Source organism: Thermobia domestica, chromosome 1, assembly GCF_964235325.1.
Source record: "Thermobia domestica chromosome 1, izTheDome1.hap1.1, whole genome shotgun sequence".
Taxonomy (NCBI): domain Eukaryota; kingdom Metazoa; phylum Arthropoda; class Insecta; order Zygentoma; family Lepismatidae; genus Thermobia; species Thermobia domestica.
The window spans coordinates 342846890-342862799 of record NC_137454.1 but is presented as its reverse complement, the minus strand read 5'-3'; the positions used below and the strand labels follow the sequence as shown (position 1 = coordinate 342862799).

The 15910-nt window shown below is 34.2% G+C and overlaps 1 protein-coding gene across 1 annotated transcript in view; it reads left to right on the top strand.

The window, feature by feature from the left end:
* Nucleotides 1-2769: 2769 nt before the first annotated feature.
* Nucleotides 2770-15910, top strand: part of LOC145681288 (uncharacterized) — a 63510-nt gene continuing 50369 nt past the window's right edge. Inside the window, exons 1-2 of the mRNA XM_081752922.1 lie at nt 2770-2825; nt 4279-4458. Of these exons, the coding sequence (XP_081609048.1) occupies nt 2770-2825; nt 4279-4458 (236 nt within the window). The remainder of the gene's footprint in view (nt 2826-4278; nt 4459-15910) is intronic.

Here is a 15910-nt window from a genome sequence, read left to right as displayed (position 1 = left end):
TAGTTAGTTAGTTATTTCATAATTATCACGGTTGCTTTGACCTCTTCCCTAAACTTTGTAAGAAATTCTGCTGTCATTTTAAATTACTTTCTATGCTGTCTACTGTGTTCACATCGAGCTACTGTTGAAGATGATGAGAATTGGATGCATAGTTTATCTCATAGTATCATTTCAATTGCATTATTTTTTATACTGACATTACTCATTATTCTGGAATGCTGTTCAACACCACCGTACTGAAAGATGCCACGAAAACACAGTTACGAGAAGTGTTTGTCTAATATTTCCTTTACAATACAAGCCAATTTAGAATTTTTAATTACAATAATAAGAATATACATCTTCTTATAATAGCAGTAATTATAATACTTCTTCATTATGTTCCAGAATATGGCTGAAGGAATTCCTGAACAATTCGTCCATTCATGGACTAAAGTACATTGGAACTGCTCCGAACTGGATTTTAAGGTAATTTACATCTTCGTAACAGAAGTTCATAGCATTTTAAATATACTACCACAACCAATGCTGACTGTTCCATCCGCAGCCAACGTACTCAATCTCACTGACAATTTCAAAATATTTCTGCCGGTAGGTGTAACATAAGCGCTTTTACTAGGCAACCATACTGATGGTAACTCATCAGTGAGATTTTGCCAATTCGTATAGGTCTACTTAAAATATGTTTTAGCTTAAGGAGAATTACTATCACATGTGGAATGACAAAAGCATTTCGAAAAAAAACTGTACACTTTTATTAATATAAATTTTCAACAATAATATACATATAACAAATATCAATCAACTGCCTATTTTCTCTTTCAGGAATGTCTGGTTACAGTTAGTCTATGCTAAATCATTGTAAGGTTTTTGTACTTGCAAATGATCTTCGTTTGTTAATTTTAAAAAATACATATTATAATTTTGAATAATGTTGTTCAAATTACGCTTACAAATGCAGGAAGCGTTAAAAATTTCGAGTATTAATGTCCAAATACATGTTGATATCCCCATAAATTTAGTAGAAATAAACTACTGTCACACGACAAGACATAAAACTAATACAAAAAAGAATGGAGAAATAATAAGAAAACAACCAACTAACTTTTAGAATATAGATTATGCATTTTAACACTATCACAAACAAACCCATTTCCCACTTTCATGTTGCTTTTTTTTCTTATGTATTACTGTGCAACGAAAAAATTAAATGTCGACTAAAAGCAGAGAATTCGAGTTATCTTTTCGGTTCAAAATCTTTTGTCGTCGCGAATTTTATCGAGGAATTTGAAGCTTAAAATATACAAAACAATAACCATAACTGTTGTGTTCTATGGTTGCGAAACATGGTCGCTTACTCTGAGGGAAGGAACGTAGACTGAAAGTATTTGAGAACAAGATCCTGAGACAAATATTCGAACCCAAGAAGAAAGGGAATGGAAAATGCCTGAAACTTCATAACAAGGAACTACATAATTAGGGTCATCAAATCTAGGAGGCTCAGATGGGCAGGTCACGTAGCCAGGATGGAAAAATGTAGGAACTCTGTCAAATACTTAACTGGAAGGCCAATTGAAAAACGACCATTACTAAGACCTAGGTGCAGATGGGAGGGCAATATTAAGATGTATCTTGCAGAAACAGATATACAAAGTCGAAACTGGATCCAATTGGCAAAGGATAGAAGTCAGTGGAGAGCTTCTGTGAACGTTAAACCTTCAGGTTCCATAGGCAATTAAGTTAGTCAGTTAGTTATCATTGTGCAACACTAATATTAACACTGTCTTAAAGGAGCTATTCGAAAACATAGCTCTTCTTTTCTTTACTTTTCGTGTACCACATAGCTGGCAGGGATAGATCATTACTAGCAACATCGAAGAAATAAAAACACAACGTAGAAAGGTTGGATAGAGCTGACATACAGTTTTGTCATTTGTCTCAAACATCTGATTTAATTATTTTTTAAACAAATACTAAACACTGAAGGATTTTGAATAAATGAGAAGGGAGTGAAAATAATACTTCGAAAGTACTGGTAATTCAAGTCTACTCTAATTGGAGAAATGTTCCAAGTGGGGGAAATTTCGTAGCTTTGGGTGAATTTCCCATTACTGCTCAATCTTGATTAACTTCTAAAGGGTTCTACTTATTGGACCTTGATGATGATGGCCAATCAATACTAAAATTTTGTAAAGATATGTGTTTTATTAAATTCAACATAAATAATAATTCAATATGTGTTTTATTTATTTATATGTGAATCTATTTGCTGTTTTCAAATTCAACGTCAATTGCAGACTTTTCGAATTAATTATAAGTTAACAATTAATAGAATCCGAGTTTTCTACACCAAAATAAGTTCACTATTCATCTATCCATAACTTGCAGAAGTGTCTATTTCTCCCAAGGACAGAATAATGATGGATTCCCACGGACAGATGGATATATTTTTCTCATGAGAAATTGCTTTCGAACCAATTTATTTAATACAGTTTGTGAACAATTACAATGATCTTTGACAACACAGTGAAAGATCTACAATTATTTATAAAATTGTCATGTTGTTTATGATGTCAATAATAAATATTTCTATTTTTTCAAACATCATTCAAAGATTATGTATCTTATAAATGTAGAATACTTTATTTACAATTTTATTAAATATAAAATTTATCTTTTACTAAAACTACATCATTCAAGTAAATTCTCACTAAAGTAATAGACGGTATTGTGAAAGAGAAGAAACTACAACTGTTAGGTTATATTAAAATGGTTAACTCCTGCTTCAAGAGGAAATACTTAACTATGGACCGTGATGACATATGGTAAGTTGCGTCAAATAACCTTTAATTGATGACATAATATTTACAGTGTGAGAATAATACTTGGATCATATCACCGGGAAGGTCTCTGACTGATAAGGCAGGTTTAATATTACCTTATGAGTGTTCAACAAGTCAGTTTCTTCCATTACAAGTGGTAGTATTTGCATGAGAGTTAGGAGTATTTGTGATATTGTTAGGAGCACGACTGTCACCTAAAAGTACTTAATAGTCTACTTTTGGCATATACAGTACATAAGAGAAAAAAAAACAATATTTTCTAATAGAATAAAAACTCTCCATTATTATGACAGGAAATGGCATACCTTTTAGCACTATAAAACTAGCTTTTTAATATATTCGTGAAAACTAAGCATGACAACTTAGTTCAAAATACGTCGTTTTGTTCAGTTTGATGTAATCTATCAACTGACACATCTATCAACTTCAGATATTATTTTAGTTAAAAAGAAACTAAAGACTAAGGGCCTTATGCAGAGACGTTCTGACGCGTGATTAGTGCCATCTAAGGAATTTGACTAACATCGGTTTTCTGCAGTAGTCAGGTCTTTAGTATGACGCTAATCATACGTCAAAACGACACTGCATAAGGCACTACGAGATTATGATAATTTTAGGGTATATCTCATTAGCAATACCATGCACTTCACGGACGTATGGTCTATTGGGACTATAAGGCCTATCCAAATATTTATACGTTCAACTCAAAAGAACGTTCCTAGTTATTAATACATGTGTTTTATTAACATACTCTTTATTTTTAGAATGCTGCGTACAAACATGGGACAACAATAGTATCTTTCTAAGTTTAGACCCTCCAAGAACATTGTGAAGACTATTCTTCCGTCTATACTCTTTATCACATGAGAATAGACGGAGACACATCATTTCGTCATCGTTTCCATCAAAAAAAACTGTTGAATGGAATACACAAATTCGAAGCGAAGCTCAGCAAGTAGTAAGACTAGCGTTTCGTAACACCTTGGTAAACAAGAACAACAGTTAAAGCATACCGTTTACAAGATAAATTGTGGGATTTCGTATTCTTTTTTTAGTGTACGACAGAGATATGAAAACTTGAAAAGAAAGAGCATTAAATAAGTTTTAAACGCTGACGGAAAAGAAACAAAATAATAAAAATGGAATGTCATTATCGATACTATTAACCCAAGATACTGTCATTTCTTTCTTTCATAGTCAATGTGAAGATAACTACTGTATTTCCATCTACACTATTATACTGTATCAAATACAAAAAAGACTTTCTCACCAACACCGACGTCGTATTGATCGTGAAATTTGAAAAGGAAACTTCTTTTACATTGAAAACAAAGAAAAAATCCCGATCAAATAATATAAACAATTTCAAATATAAATCTTAATCTATATATAACATAAAGCACATCATTCTTATGGTAAATATATACTTTTTCAGGATGTTATGGCTTTCAATATGCATTGGTTTAACGACATTTGCCTGTATGACAGCGTATACTCTCGGTCTTGAATACTACTACAGCTCTGTTGCGTATCAAGAGGATATTGATATCAGCTATGGGAATTATAGTGCACCTTCCTTGGCTTACTGTTCTCGTGACGTGGAATGGAATGAATCGTAAATATATTTTATTTATACATTTTAGAAAAATTCTAAAATCAGTTATCTAGAATAGCATTTACATTAGTATTAGGCACTTAAAGAAATAGGATTTACGCAAACTGGTCTATTAGTTTGGAAACAGATCCTTCATTAATTATTTCTGTTATACAGTTCTTCCATTACATCAGTTAATCGAATGGCGTACGAGATGACATTAGTGTCTCAAGTGTCCAGGTATATTGTATGAGTTGCACTGTGTCAAGCCTAACTCCATTTGACAGTTGACAGTTGAAATTAGTATATGTACAATCCAATAAGTGTTATTGGACTGATGGTACTCAGTTATTTGGATAGCTATATATTGTAAAATGTACGGAATCAACATGTTTATTGCCGAAATCTGTGTGGAGAATTTCATTTTCCTATGCTACATACGTCCCTTTCCGTCTTACATGTTACATCATGCCGCTGCAGAATTTCTGGCATCTAACTGTCAACCTGGGTTGGTGCTGTTAAGTTCGGAATGAAGCATTATTACTAATAGAGGACTTTGAGTAAACCCAGATTGTTTCCATTAGCTAAAAGTAGATCTTAAATTACCTATATTGCTAATGTTTGATAAACGCACCTATGAAGTGCTTTGAGTCGACAAAACAGAACCGACTGTATAAAGGAGAAACAAAATTAAAGTAGAAATTAATATGTATTTCGTATCATATTTAATGCGTATGAGTGAATGTTTCGTGTACCGAAATGTCATATGTAAGTCAAAGTGTATGACAATTCTCAATGTAAAGGGGGAAAGATGAACCAGATCATGTCTGAAACGCAGATGATGATCACAACCGAATTCAAGAAGTTCCACTGAGCAAGATACAACAATCTCTGATGCATTCATTAACAGTCTATTTGAACATCTTCATGAATACAAGACTCTAAATAACTGACTGCGATGCACTACTAAAGATCGTGACTATGAACGGTGTTACTTAAAATGTTATTCTGAGTTCGACTCTAACTTCAAATACAACTACAACTAACTGCAACAAAATAGACTGTGGTATTTATATAACAAAAATCCATGCATTACAGCACGTCGATTCCAAAATTTGGGTCAAATCGTACACGTGCGTATGAGATTTCTCTGAAGAAATCTTAGTTAACGAATTTCCTTTATCATTGAGCGTCATGCCAGCTTTCTATATTTTGCATAACTTCCACAACGCTGTCCGTTGCAATGTGTTTTGTGTTAACATAGAATTACAAAAATGCTTACATTCACACAACGTCATTTCAGACAATTTACAACATTCACATATCATGTTTTATGAAATAACAAATACCAAAATCAAAACAAATAAACTTTGATATTTCCTACAACTGAAAATTGAAATGCACAATATTTACAATTAATAAGAATAAAATATTAACATTCTTTCACATAACCATCTTCTGTATATTACATACTTCAGTTATATGTTATGTACGTCCATCTGTATGTGAGATCATAGTCGCCTGTATCTAATTCTTTTTTCGTACCAAAAGTATGTTTACAAGGAACATTTATAAAAGGAAAATATTATAATACATCGTATCTAGGTATTCAAGATGTTACATACGGTTGTATGTTGTCTAGAAAGTACACAATTTACGCATGTAAACTACGTTTTACGTATAGCACATACGTTTTTCTCAGTGTGTGCCGAAAAGAAGAGTGAACTTGGGACAAAAATGTGCTATATTTTACAATTTTAAAGAGCAAAAATTGCGCTCTGGTCTGTGAAGAAATTTATTCTGTTTATGGGAAAGATACGTTATCAAAAGCAACAGCCAAAAAATAGTTCGGTCCCTTTCGTTCTGAAAATTTCGTGCTGGTTAGCTGGTTATAAAAAGAAAGTCAAATTTGAATGCCACGTGATGTGACTGAAAAATATTTACTTGACTGACACGCTCTTCATGGATTGGTCATCAATATCGAATGCTATTTCGTCTTTAGAATGAAGAAAGAGAAAGAGTCTTTACAATGTATGCTATCATGTCCTCTGAAGTGGAGATCGAGAATGAACAACGATTTTATCAATGTGATTTTACTAACAGTTAATAAGACTAGTATTTTATTACAATTTGACGTTTACCTCGCTTTATAATTCAGTAGTTTCCATTTCAGCGAACAGTAGTAATTCTTTATCTGCAAGACAATACTCATTGTGCTTTATGAAAAAAAGATGCAATAGCGCAGTCGGTAAGTCGTCTGCCTTTGAACTTGGTAACTCGGGTACCAGGAGTGGTATGGTTGGGAATTTGTAATTCTGTATTCGTTCCAATGTGGCTCTGAGCTTAACCAGCTCCTTGAAAATGAATATCTTCTTAATTTAGCGAAATAAAAGCACTAGCGAAAGGTGTTGAATATAACGTTTCGAAAAATAGAACACTTATGCCCGACTGACTGATGTATGGCGCAGAACCTGGCTTTTTGTAACCAGGACAGAGCAAACAAGTTGCTCATAGAAGTGGAGAGACTGAGATAGGTGGAAATCGAGATGTTGTCAGAGTACTAAGGTTACTCGTAAATACTTCACAAGTAAATACGAAATAACTTGACGTTCAATAATCCCTCTACTCAAACTAATGTTGAACAGATAGTTAAACCTTCAGATGAAATTGAAAATTAATATTAAAGACTTATTAATCATTTTGGAAAGTTTTTCAAATACGTCAACAGCTCACTTGAATTTGTAAGCCTTTTTTTTGTAAATCTTCAGCCGAAGGTTTTCTACTATCCTCACAATGATTCACTTTGTATTTCAGTATTTTTCAACACTAATAGCTCAGCAGAAAGATTCTTGAACTTACTGGAATAGTATTGTGAGTATTTTACACATTATATACAGAGAAATCACTGATATGAAGTCACTAATACTTTTAACCTTCTAAATTTTAACTTATCACTAATATTATAACTTTCTAAATTGTAACTTAAGTTCCTTTTTGGAAAAATATTAAAATAAAACTTTCAATTGTTAAACTATAAAAGTTCTAGCTGAAACGATCCATTGGCGTAGACAAAATAAGAAATTATGAGCGAAAATGGGTTCGTTCATTTGCAAGATTTTAGTTATGGGACTGAATTGTTTACAACATTGAGTAGTAAAAGTGTCAGGTAATCTAAAAGATCCTGAGCGTTTTGGCACCAGATGGTATTAGTAGTGATGGGCAGTGGGTATATTCCCTGTGAGAAGGAAAATAAAAATTGGGAATATTCCAGGGTTTTTTTCTTGGCATATAAATTCCCGGGAAGAAATTTATTTTCATTTCTTTATTTTATTTTCAAAATTATAAGAACTAAATGGCTAATTACTTTATTTTCATTTATTATCATTTACTACCAGGTGTTAAATAATTTGGAGGTTAAAATATTGAAATTTGTTGACTATACTTTTTATAAAAGTTAATAATATGATTTTTAAATTTCCATTTCCATTTGTACTATAAATTAGCAAAACACTAATTTATAAATGAAAAGGAACAACTCAGTAAAGTAATCGAGAAATTCTGTGGAGACAGAGTAGAAATACTATCAATACACCCCAAATCACCGTTAGTAATAGATGTGTCTGTCCGCTGTCAGACTCGGAGCTTCTGAATAGGTACTCAGCCTTCTCTTACATATGAATTAACGCATGAAATTTCGAGACATGGGTAGGAAGAAAGGTCGCGTGTGGCAATGTTGCGTCCAAAATTCTTTAAGATAAGTCAGTATCTTGAAAATATTGTGGACAAATATGTATGCGCAAATGTTGATAAAATGGTGAGACAAGTGTTTTCTGGCAGTTGCCCAACTTAATTTGTTTATAACATTTAAAAATTTAATATATTTATAACATCAGTAGTAGGGTCAACTTTAGAAAAAACGCTTACATATAAATATAAACTGTATAGTTGTGTAAAATTATATGGACTTCCCATACCAAATATTTTTCAACATATTTACTCCCATAAAATATATTGTGAGTAAATATAGATTTGTGCATACTCTCTAAACATAATAAAATAACATAATACCGTTCAGAATATAGTTTTTAAAGTATCCTCTGGAGAAAACAGCAATATATATATACTATGATAAAAAAAGGAATTTGATTTTTAAATCAATATAATAATAGAATGCAAGTTTCTTTCGTTTACTCATAAATTTCCGGAATATTTCCATTTTTGGGAATCTTCCCGGGAATTTTCCCTGGGAATATTCCCAAAAAATATATTCTCGGGAATTTACCCATCACTAGGTATTAGTGAGTCAATTCTTAGGATATGAATTGCAGCGGGTCATATTTAACGCAATTCGACAATATGCAATCGAAGCTAGTAGATATGCAAAACATGTCGAAATTCATATAATCAGAAGAAAGGTATTCAGTAGCGTTATTTTAGATTTGGCTTGGGGGGGGGCAAGACCCCTTGATATAAGTAAAATTTCGCGTTTGTCACTGACTTACGACTATTATATTGATAAAATCTATATAAATCTCAAACTTAAGAGGGGGCAAATGCCCTTCCCTGCCTCCCCTAAATAACGCCCCTGAAAGTATTGTGTCGTGAAGATGTGTGAACATTCCGCAAAACTGTGCTACATTTTACAATTTCATCCCGATAAGAATGTAAATGCTGCGCAAACTCTTGAAAAAGTGTTGTTCCTTTTATGATAAAGATGCATTATCAAAATGAGACAGCCAAAGTATGATTTACGATATCTAAACTGCTACTCGCAGTAGGCGAAAATCACAGAAAATATGGATAGTATTCTTACCAAGTTTGACGAAAGTTGGTTTGTAGGAAATCGAGATATGCTACTGACCTGGATATTCATAAACAAACAGTTAGATTTGGAGGATACTGGCAACAAGAACTCGATATTTGAGTACTATATAATCCAACTTGAAAACATTTTTTAGGCTAGCCAAAGCTAGCAATCTCTAAGAGAGCTAATTAGGGAAGGGAGTTTAGAGGATTACTATGGTAATGAAAAATTGATTGTTGGTCTATGGGTTGTGTTAGTCATTTAACTTTATTTATTATGATCAGCAATCTAGTGGAAAGGTTATTATGATCTTTGCGATCATAAACATACTTGAGGTTAAGCTGGAACATAAACAAGGTGCAGACGCGAGCATAAGTACAACCTAGTATTATACAGAAAGAAAGGTTAAAAAACATGTACAACATAACAGATATGAGAAATCGGATACAAAGAAAGAAAGTTAAAGAACATGGACATAAAGGAACATAAATCACGAGTTAGGCTGGGGAGAGACATGCGGGAGGCAATGCGAAAAGTACGTCTTTCAACAATGGCTAGTTTCTTGTAGTATGAGGAAGGAGCGAAAATCCATGCCGGAAATCCGTAAGTGAGAATAGGCTGGAGAAAAGCCTTGTATGTGTTGAGAATAACGAGTGCTTTGAGGCCCCAGATTGTACCGGTTAGTCTTTTAATGATATATAAGAGGTTAGAAGCTTTGGTTTCAACGTGGCCAAGAAGTGGCTTCCATGTTTAATGATGATCGAAAATTATACCTAAGTGTTGGGAATGATGGGTTCATGTGGGAATGATGGGTGTATTATGGACATGAAGTGACAAAAGGGGTGGATTCCGTTGGACTTTAGTGCGTTTACAGGGTGGTATGAATACAATAGCTTGGGCCTTGTCGAAAGCTTTTTCAAGATCGAAAAGGTTCAGATACCATTGGTCAATGGAGTTGTAATGATTAGTTATGAGTGTTGTTAGACGAAGTAGCTGATCGTTAATAGAAAATAAGAGACGGAAACCAGCTTGATGAGTCGGAAGTAGCTGGCGGTCTAATTAGTATGGGTTTAGGCGTTTCACTATAATGCGCCCGAATATTTTGCTGAAAGTAGATGTTAGCTGAATAGGTCGATAAGAAGAAATATTGGACTGTGGTTTAGCTGATTTGGGGAACATGAGTGTCTTGGATACTTTCCAGTCTGTTGGGAAAAATCTGTGCGTAATTTGAACGTATAATTGAGTGCCAGAAGAGTGGGTTTAATATGTCGATAGGTGATGGAGTCGAACCTGGTGGGATATTGCGTTTGTGTTAGATGACAAAAGTGAGTTCCGATACTGTGATAAGACTGCTAAGTACATGATTATAGAGTGTGTGAGAGACGTAAGTTTGGTGTGAAGGATAGTTAAGATCAACTTGATCAACTGGATGAGTGTTGTCTGTGTTATCTGACTTTGAGGATGTGAATATAGTGTGTAGAAAACCAGCAGAGGCATTGGCTTTGTCAGTGTCGGAATGTAATGGCGTATCTTGCAGGAGAATTGGATATGGAGTCTTAGAATGCTTGCCATAAAGAGAATTGAAACGTTTCCAGTAGCGACTAGGATAGGTTGTACTGGAAAGGTGATGGCAAGTTTTCACCCACTGGCGTAATTTGTAAGCAGAAATGAAGTTAGTCTGTAGGCAGAATCTGGAAAAGTCTCCAAAATAAGGAGTTGGATCAACCCAAGATAGTAAAAGCAACCGGTGGCCCTAAGTCATGTAGTCCATTATCCTGATCATTTCTAGAGCGCCAGTCGCTTGATGCGAGTGGAATTTCCCCCCTAAACCCCCTCCCTCGTCTACTGAAACTAAAAATGAGCCTTTCTAATAAAAGGTCATATCTCCGAAACTGACCAAGATATTACTGAATTTCTTGCTAAATAACATAGGATTTGGTAGTGTGGATGACGAGACGATAGCACGCACAGAAGAATTTGTGATAAATATCTACACCGACTCACAAAAAAATCTCGACCAATTTTGTCTGTGCTGATTTGATCGGTCACATAAATTGTGACCAACTTCCACCAACGAAGGATGCTCTAATGCCCAACATCAAGTGAACACACCTTCAAACATACATTTAGCGCCACGCCAGAGACTCGAATATTTACTTCCTTCAACTCGAACATTTTGGTTGACAAACTATGAATGGAAAATTGGTGCCCAAATGTACCACTCAGGAGACTATGCCTAAACGTTGCCCAGAGTTTAAGTCTTGTATATGTAAACATATGTGGGACACAAACAATTGCAAATGTGTCTGGGCTTCAGTGGAGTGCATTAGAACCTGTAACTGTAATGGTAACAAGTGTTATATCTTACTTATAAACACTTATGTACCAGAAATTGATTCATCTCATGAGGATTCAAAAGGCTAAAGAAATATGTAATTTTAAAAATAGTTTACGCAGATTTGATATGATAATGAAGAATATTATTATAATTCTGCTTGTTTCCAGTAATTAATAAGTATTTAATGAAATTCGATGTAATATTCTCATACATTACATACACATATATTTATTGAGATTTCTGCTAAGACATTTTTTAAAGTGGCCATTGGGAAAATACAGGTCATTCTTGATTTTAAAAATGCCCTTCAGGTGTACAATGATGTTATCAATCTCCCTATTTATCGCATGTAAATGGTGTTTGCCCTCACTTAAGACATCTTTACATATGTTCTTACATTATTTCCATCTCTGCTTTATCATTATTGTAAGATAAGCGTTTTTGTTAAAGAAATAAGGATTTATTTTCAACGACCGGTGGAGATACCACACACAAATAGAGTTGAAAAATTGAAATCATCCTGAATATCAGCTGCAAATGGATTTTAACACTATAAAAGTCATCTCTACTTATATCAAAGTTTTGTGATCCTTATTGCACGGTCGTATCAAGTGACAGGAAATCTAGAAATGATCATGCCAGTACAAGAGAGCTCAAGGGGGAAGGGTGAGAACTGTTCTTCAAATATTGAGAAAAAAGTCAGCTTTTATCTCGGAAACAAAACCTTTATTGAGTGATGGAGCTGAAATTCAGTGGTGCCATTCGGTGCATCAGCACTCGAATCAAAGCGCACTTGCCTTCAAACTTACCTCTCTGTACGGCTACTTCTGGAAGTAAACCTAACAATATTGGTACCATTGGAAATATAATTTAATGCTCTATAAATTTAATTGGAGATGTTCTTTTCATATCTCATCTCATTGGGAAGGAAAAGAGCAAAAAATGAAATATTAAAGAAAATATATGTCTGTTTTTAATGTTTATCTTAATTTTTTTCGAAATCCCGTTGGGTCTATCCAAAGCATGAATAAAACAATCGTAAAGCACACCTTGTAGATATAATCGAAAAAAGAAATTAATTAATATCGTAGTTAGTTTCGAAGATTATTAGAAAGACTCATTTTTAGTTTCAGTAGACGTGGGAGGGGTTTTAGGGGGGAAATTCCACTCGTATCAGGCGACCAGTGGTCTAGAAATGATCAGGACAGTTGACTTTGATTTAGGACCACCGGTTGCTTTAACTCCCTCGGGTTGAACAAAACCTAATAAGCACGTGTTCTGCCTCCCGACTAAGTTACAGACTATTCGTTGAAGTTGATGATGACGTCTAGGACGTCTGCATTGAAAACGTTTCTTTCATCGAATGTCTGTCGATGAGGAGAAAAATAACATGCATGTATTCGGTATTACTCTTACTTTCCTACGACGCATTATGCTATATTTGCTGCTGTCATAAGTTGATTGATTGACTAATTAATTGGGATTTAATGTAAATTTCCAGCACTATTTTTATGTGAGAGTGGACTTAATGTATAATAAAAACAGTACACGAGTTTTAATTCAAGTTAAGCATTTTCCTCCCGTGAAAATCGGTATTATGCACGCACCACTTGCCCCCCAAAAGACGAGCCTTACCAAAATAATATTCCAGACGAGTACTAACATTGCGAATGAGTGTTATTGTATTTTGTAGGAATAATAAACATGTGATGGAAATCATCCAATAATCACTGGAGAAAACTGCTGTAAAACTTTTACATGGAATCTCCCATAAGAAAAATGAACTTTTCGCTTACGTCCCAAAAAAGGGGCTAAAAAATGACTTTCCCTCATTTACTGTTAAAATTTGAAAAATTCTGACATATTTCAGTGAGAACACCAAATTCCGTCTGAGGTGTACGTGCCTTGGAAGTGAATCAGGTATCCCTCCCATCGGATTGTTTAGTGACCAGGTTCCCGGATTCAATTCCCGATGGGAGAGAATTCGAAATTTTAAATGTCATCGATGTATTTGTGTTCGTGTCCCTGTCGTTCAAGGTTACTGTAAAAAAAAACTGTGAAACGATTATAACCGAGTATAACGGAGACAAATTACGGAGAAGAAACGATATGAGGCACCAGATTCGAGTTAAGGGTTCGAAATACTCTTCACACCACTTTCTCCTTCATGTTCTTGCGTGTTTGTCTGTCTTTTCTTAAATTAATTTTGAATTCACTGAACTATAGTATTTTATCATGAAATAAAAGTTTGATCGTTAATAAAATATTAGAATGTTAAGCGTGTGCAATTTGCTACATGCACGAGTGTTTTTTAACTCTTCCGCTACATGCACTTGCTACATGCTCTTCCGCTACTTTGCTACATGCACTCGTTCCGTAGTTTAGCGGTCTTGGGTTCGATTCCCACTGAGATAGTTAAGGTATTTTTATTATGTTGATACTTGTTATGTATAGTAACATGAAAACAACGTGGGGTACTCGGTCGAAAAAGTGTAAAATGATTTTTCAGGCCAGCCATTCCGAATGAGGTTTTCCCGAGTTTTCCTCATTCACACAAGGCAAATACCGGGGTGGTACCTAACTTATAGGTCCCAGGCCGCTTCCTTCCTTCCCCAATTATTTCTTCCTTCCCTTTCCCCGAATTGTGTGCTCGCTGAGGGACGTCATCACCCCAAACGTGAAGGGCTAAATGACCTTAGATGTTGAAAGACCAGAAACCTAAAATCCTAAATCCTAATAACATGAAACATATTCAATTCCCTCGGTCTTACAAGTTAGAGTTAAAACGACTTTTTTTTTACAAGGTAAATGATAACAACATGACGTCGCATGTATACAACCTTGATTCGTATTGTCTGAGAGGGTAACGTGTTAAGGAAACAATTCACTAATACATAAGGGTCATTTTTGGGGCCTAGTACGAATCATGAATGTGTCTTGAATTCATTATTTCATTGTAGATTTTTCAAATTATTTCCACGATTATTACATAAAATAATAATATTTTCGTTCGCCATTTCCAACAAATTCCATATATCCGTTCAACCAAAATTTGTAGGGATTCGAGAGAAGTGTCCGCACTACCAGGACATGCAGAACATCCCCTCTGCTTACGTCCCTACAACTAGCTAAATGTTAAACGAAATATTTCAAGGCAAATCACATGTAGAAAGTAGAGCTACTCAACTCACAAGATCCCTAAGAATATTTGTTTTTAAGTACTGGTTATGCAGGGCTAAGCTAAAGACTTGATGAGAATGAATAAAATATTGGAATAGAGAAAGTGGGAGGAAGAAGAACCCCAAGAAAACCTACACATACGGCATTTGAACAGCGCAAAATCTACGGGAAAGGAGCTGGGTTTAACCATCAAATCCACAACACTTCAGTAATAATAATAATAATAATAATAATAATAATAATAATAATAATAATAATAATAATAATAATAATAATAATAATAATAATAATAATAATAAAATTTTTGAATTTGCCCTTAAATTAGGCAAAACCTACAGAGAAGTTGGGATTTCGGGGAGGGGATTTCGTACCTCCAAGATACACTTCTGCAACTACAAAGATTTTAAACGAAAGTGTTCCACTAAGGTTTCATATAGAAAGAATTCTGCTGTATGTTTTAAGGAAAATTACTGTAATAAAAATAAGTGAATATCGTTGAACAGTAAAGCATGTAATAAACTAACTTTTAGAATATGCAGACGTAATTATAAAAGTTTTGCTGCAAAAATACTATACAAACCATAATTAAATGAACTCTGAAATGAAAAGTAACAAAATAGCGTATTAGATTCAGTCTACAGAGCAATCGTTACTTAAAGAATGGACATACACTATTTCGAGAATCGAGAGAAGACGAGAAATGTTTACGATACTTTTCGTCTCGTCTCGATTCTCACCTCCAAAGCGAGACGATAATTTGAGTTAGCCTTGTTCCGTCTCGAATGTAAAATGTCAATTCTCGTCAAGATTTTCTTTGTTTTGTTTTAGAAACGAGATTAGAAACTCCTCTTGTCGTGGGCAACATTAAATAAAACTGAAATATTCTTGTCAAATTTCACGTTTCTGTTTGTAATCAAGCAGACCTCAGCGATAATAAGCTCCTAACTTTTAATCTTTTACGAGTTAATTATTATTATTTTATTTTTATTATTTTATTATTATTATTTCTGAAGATTTGACAGTTCAAGTATTGAAACATGCGAGTATTCAAAATCTGAAAATAATAAAACATGCGTCATCGCCGATCAATCGCCACAAAAATCCTAAAGTACAGAAAAAAACTTGCCCGACGTGGATTCGATCCGAGTACC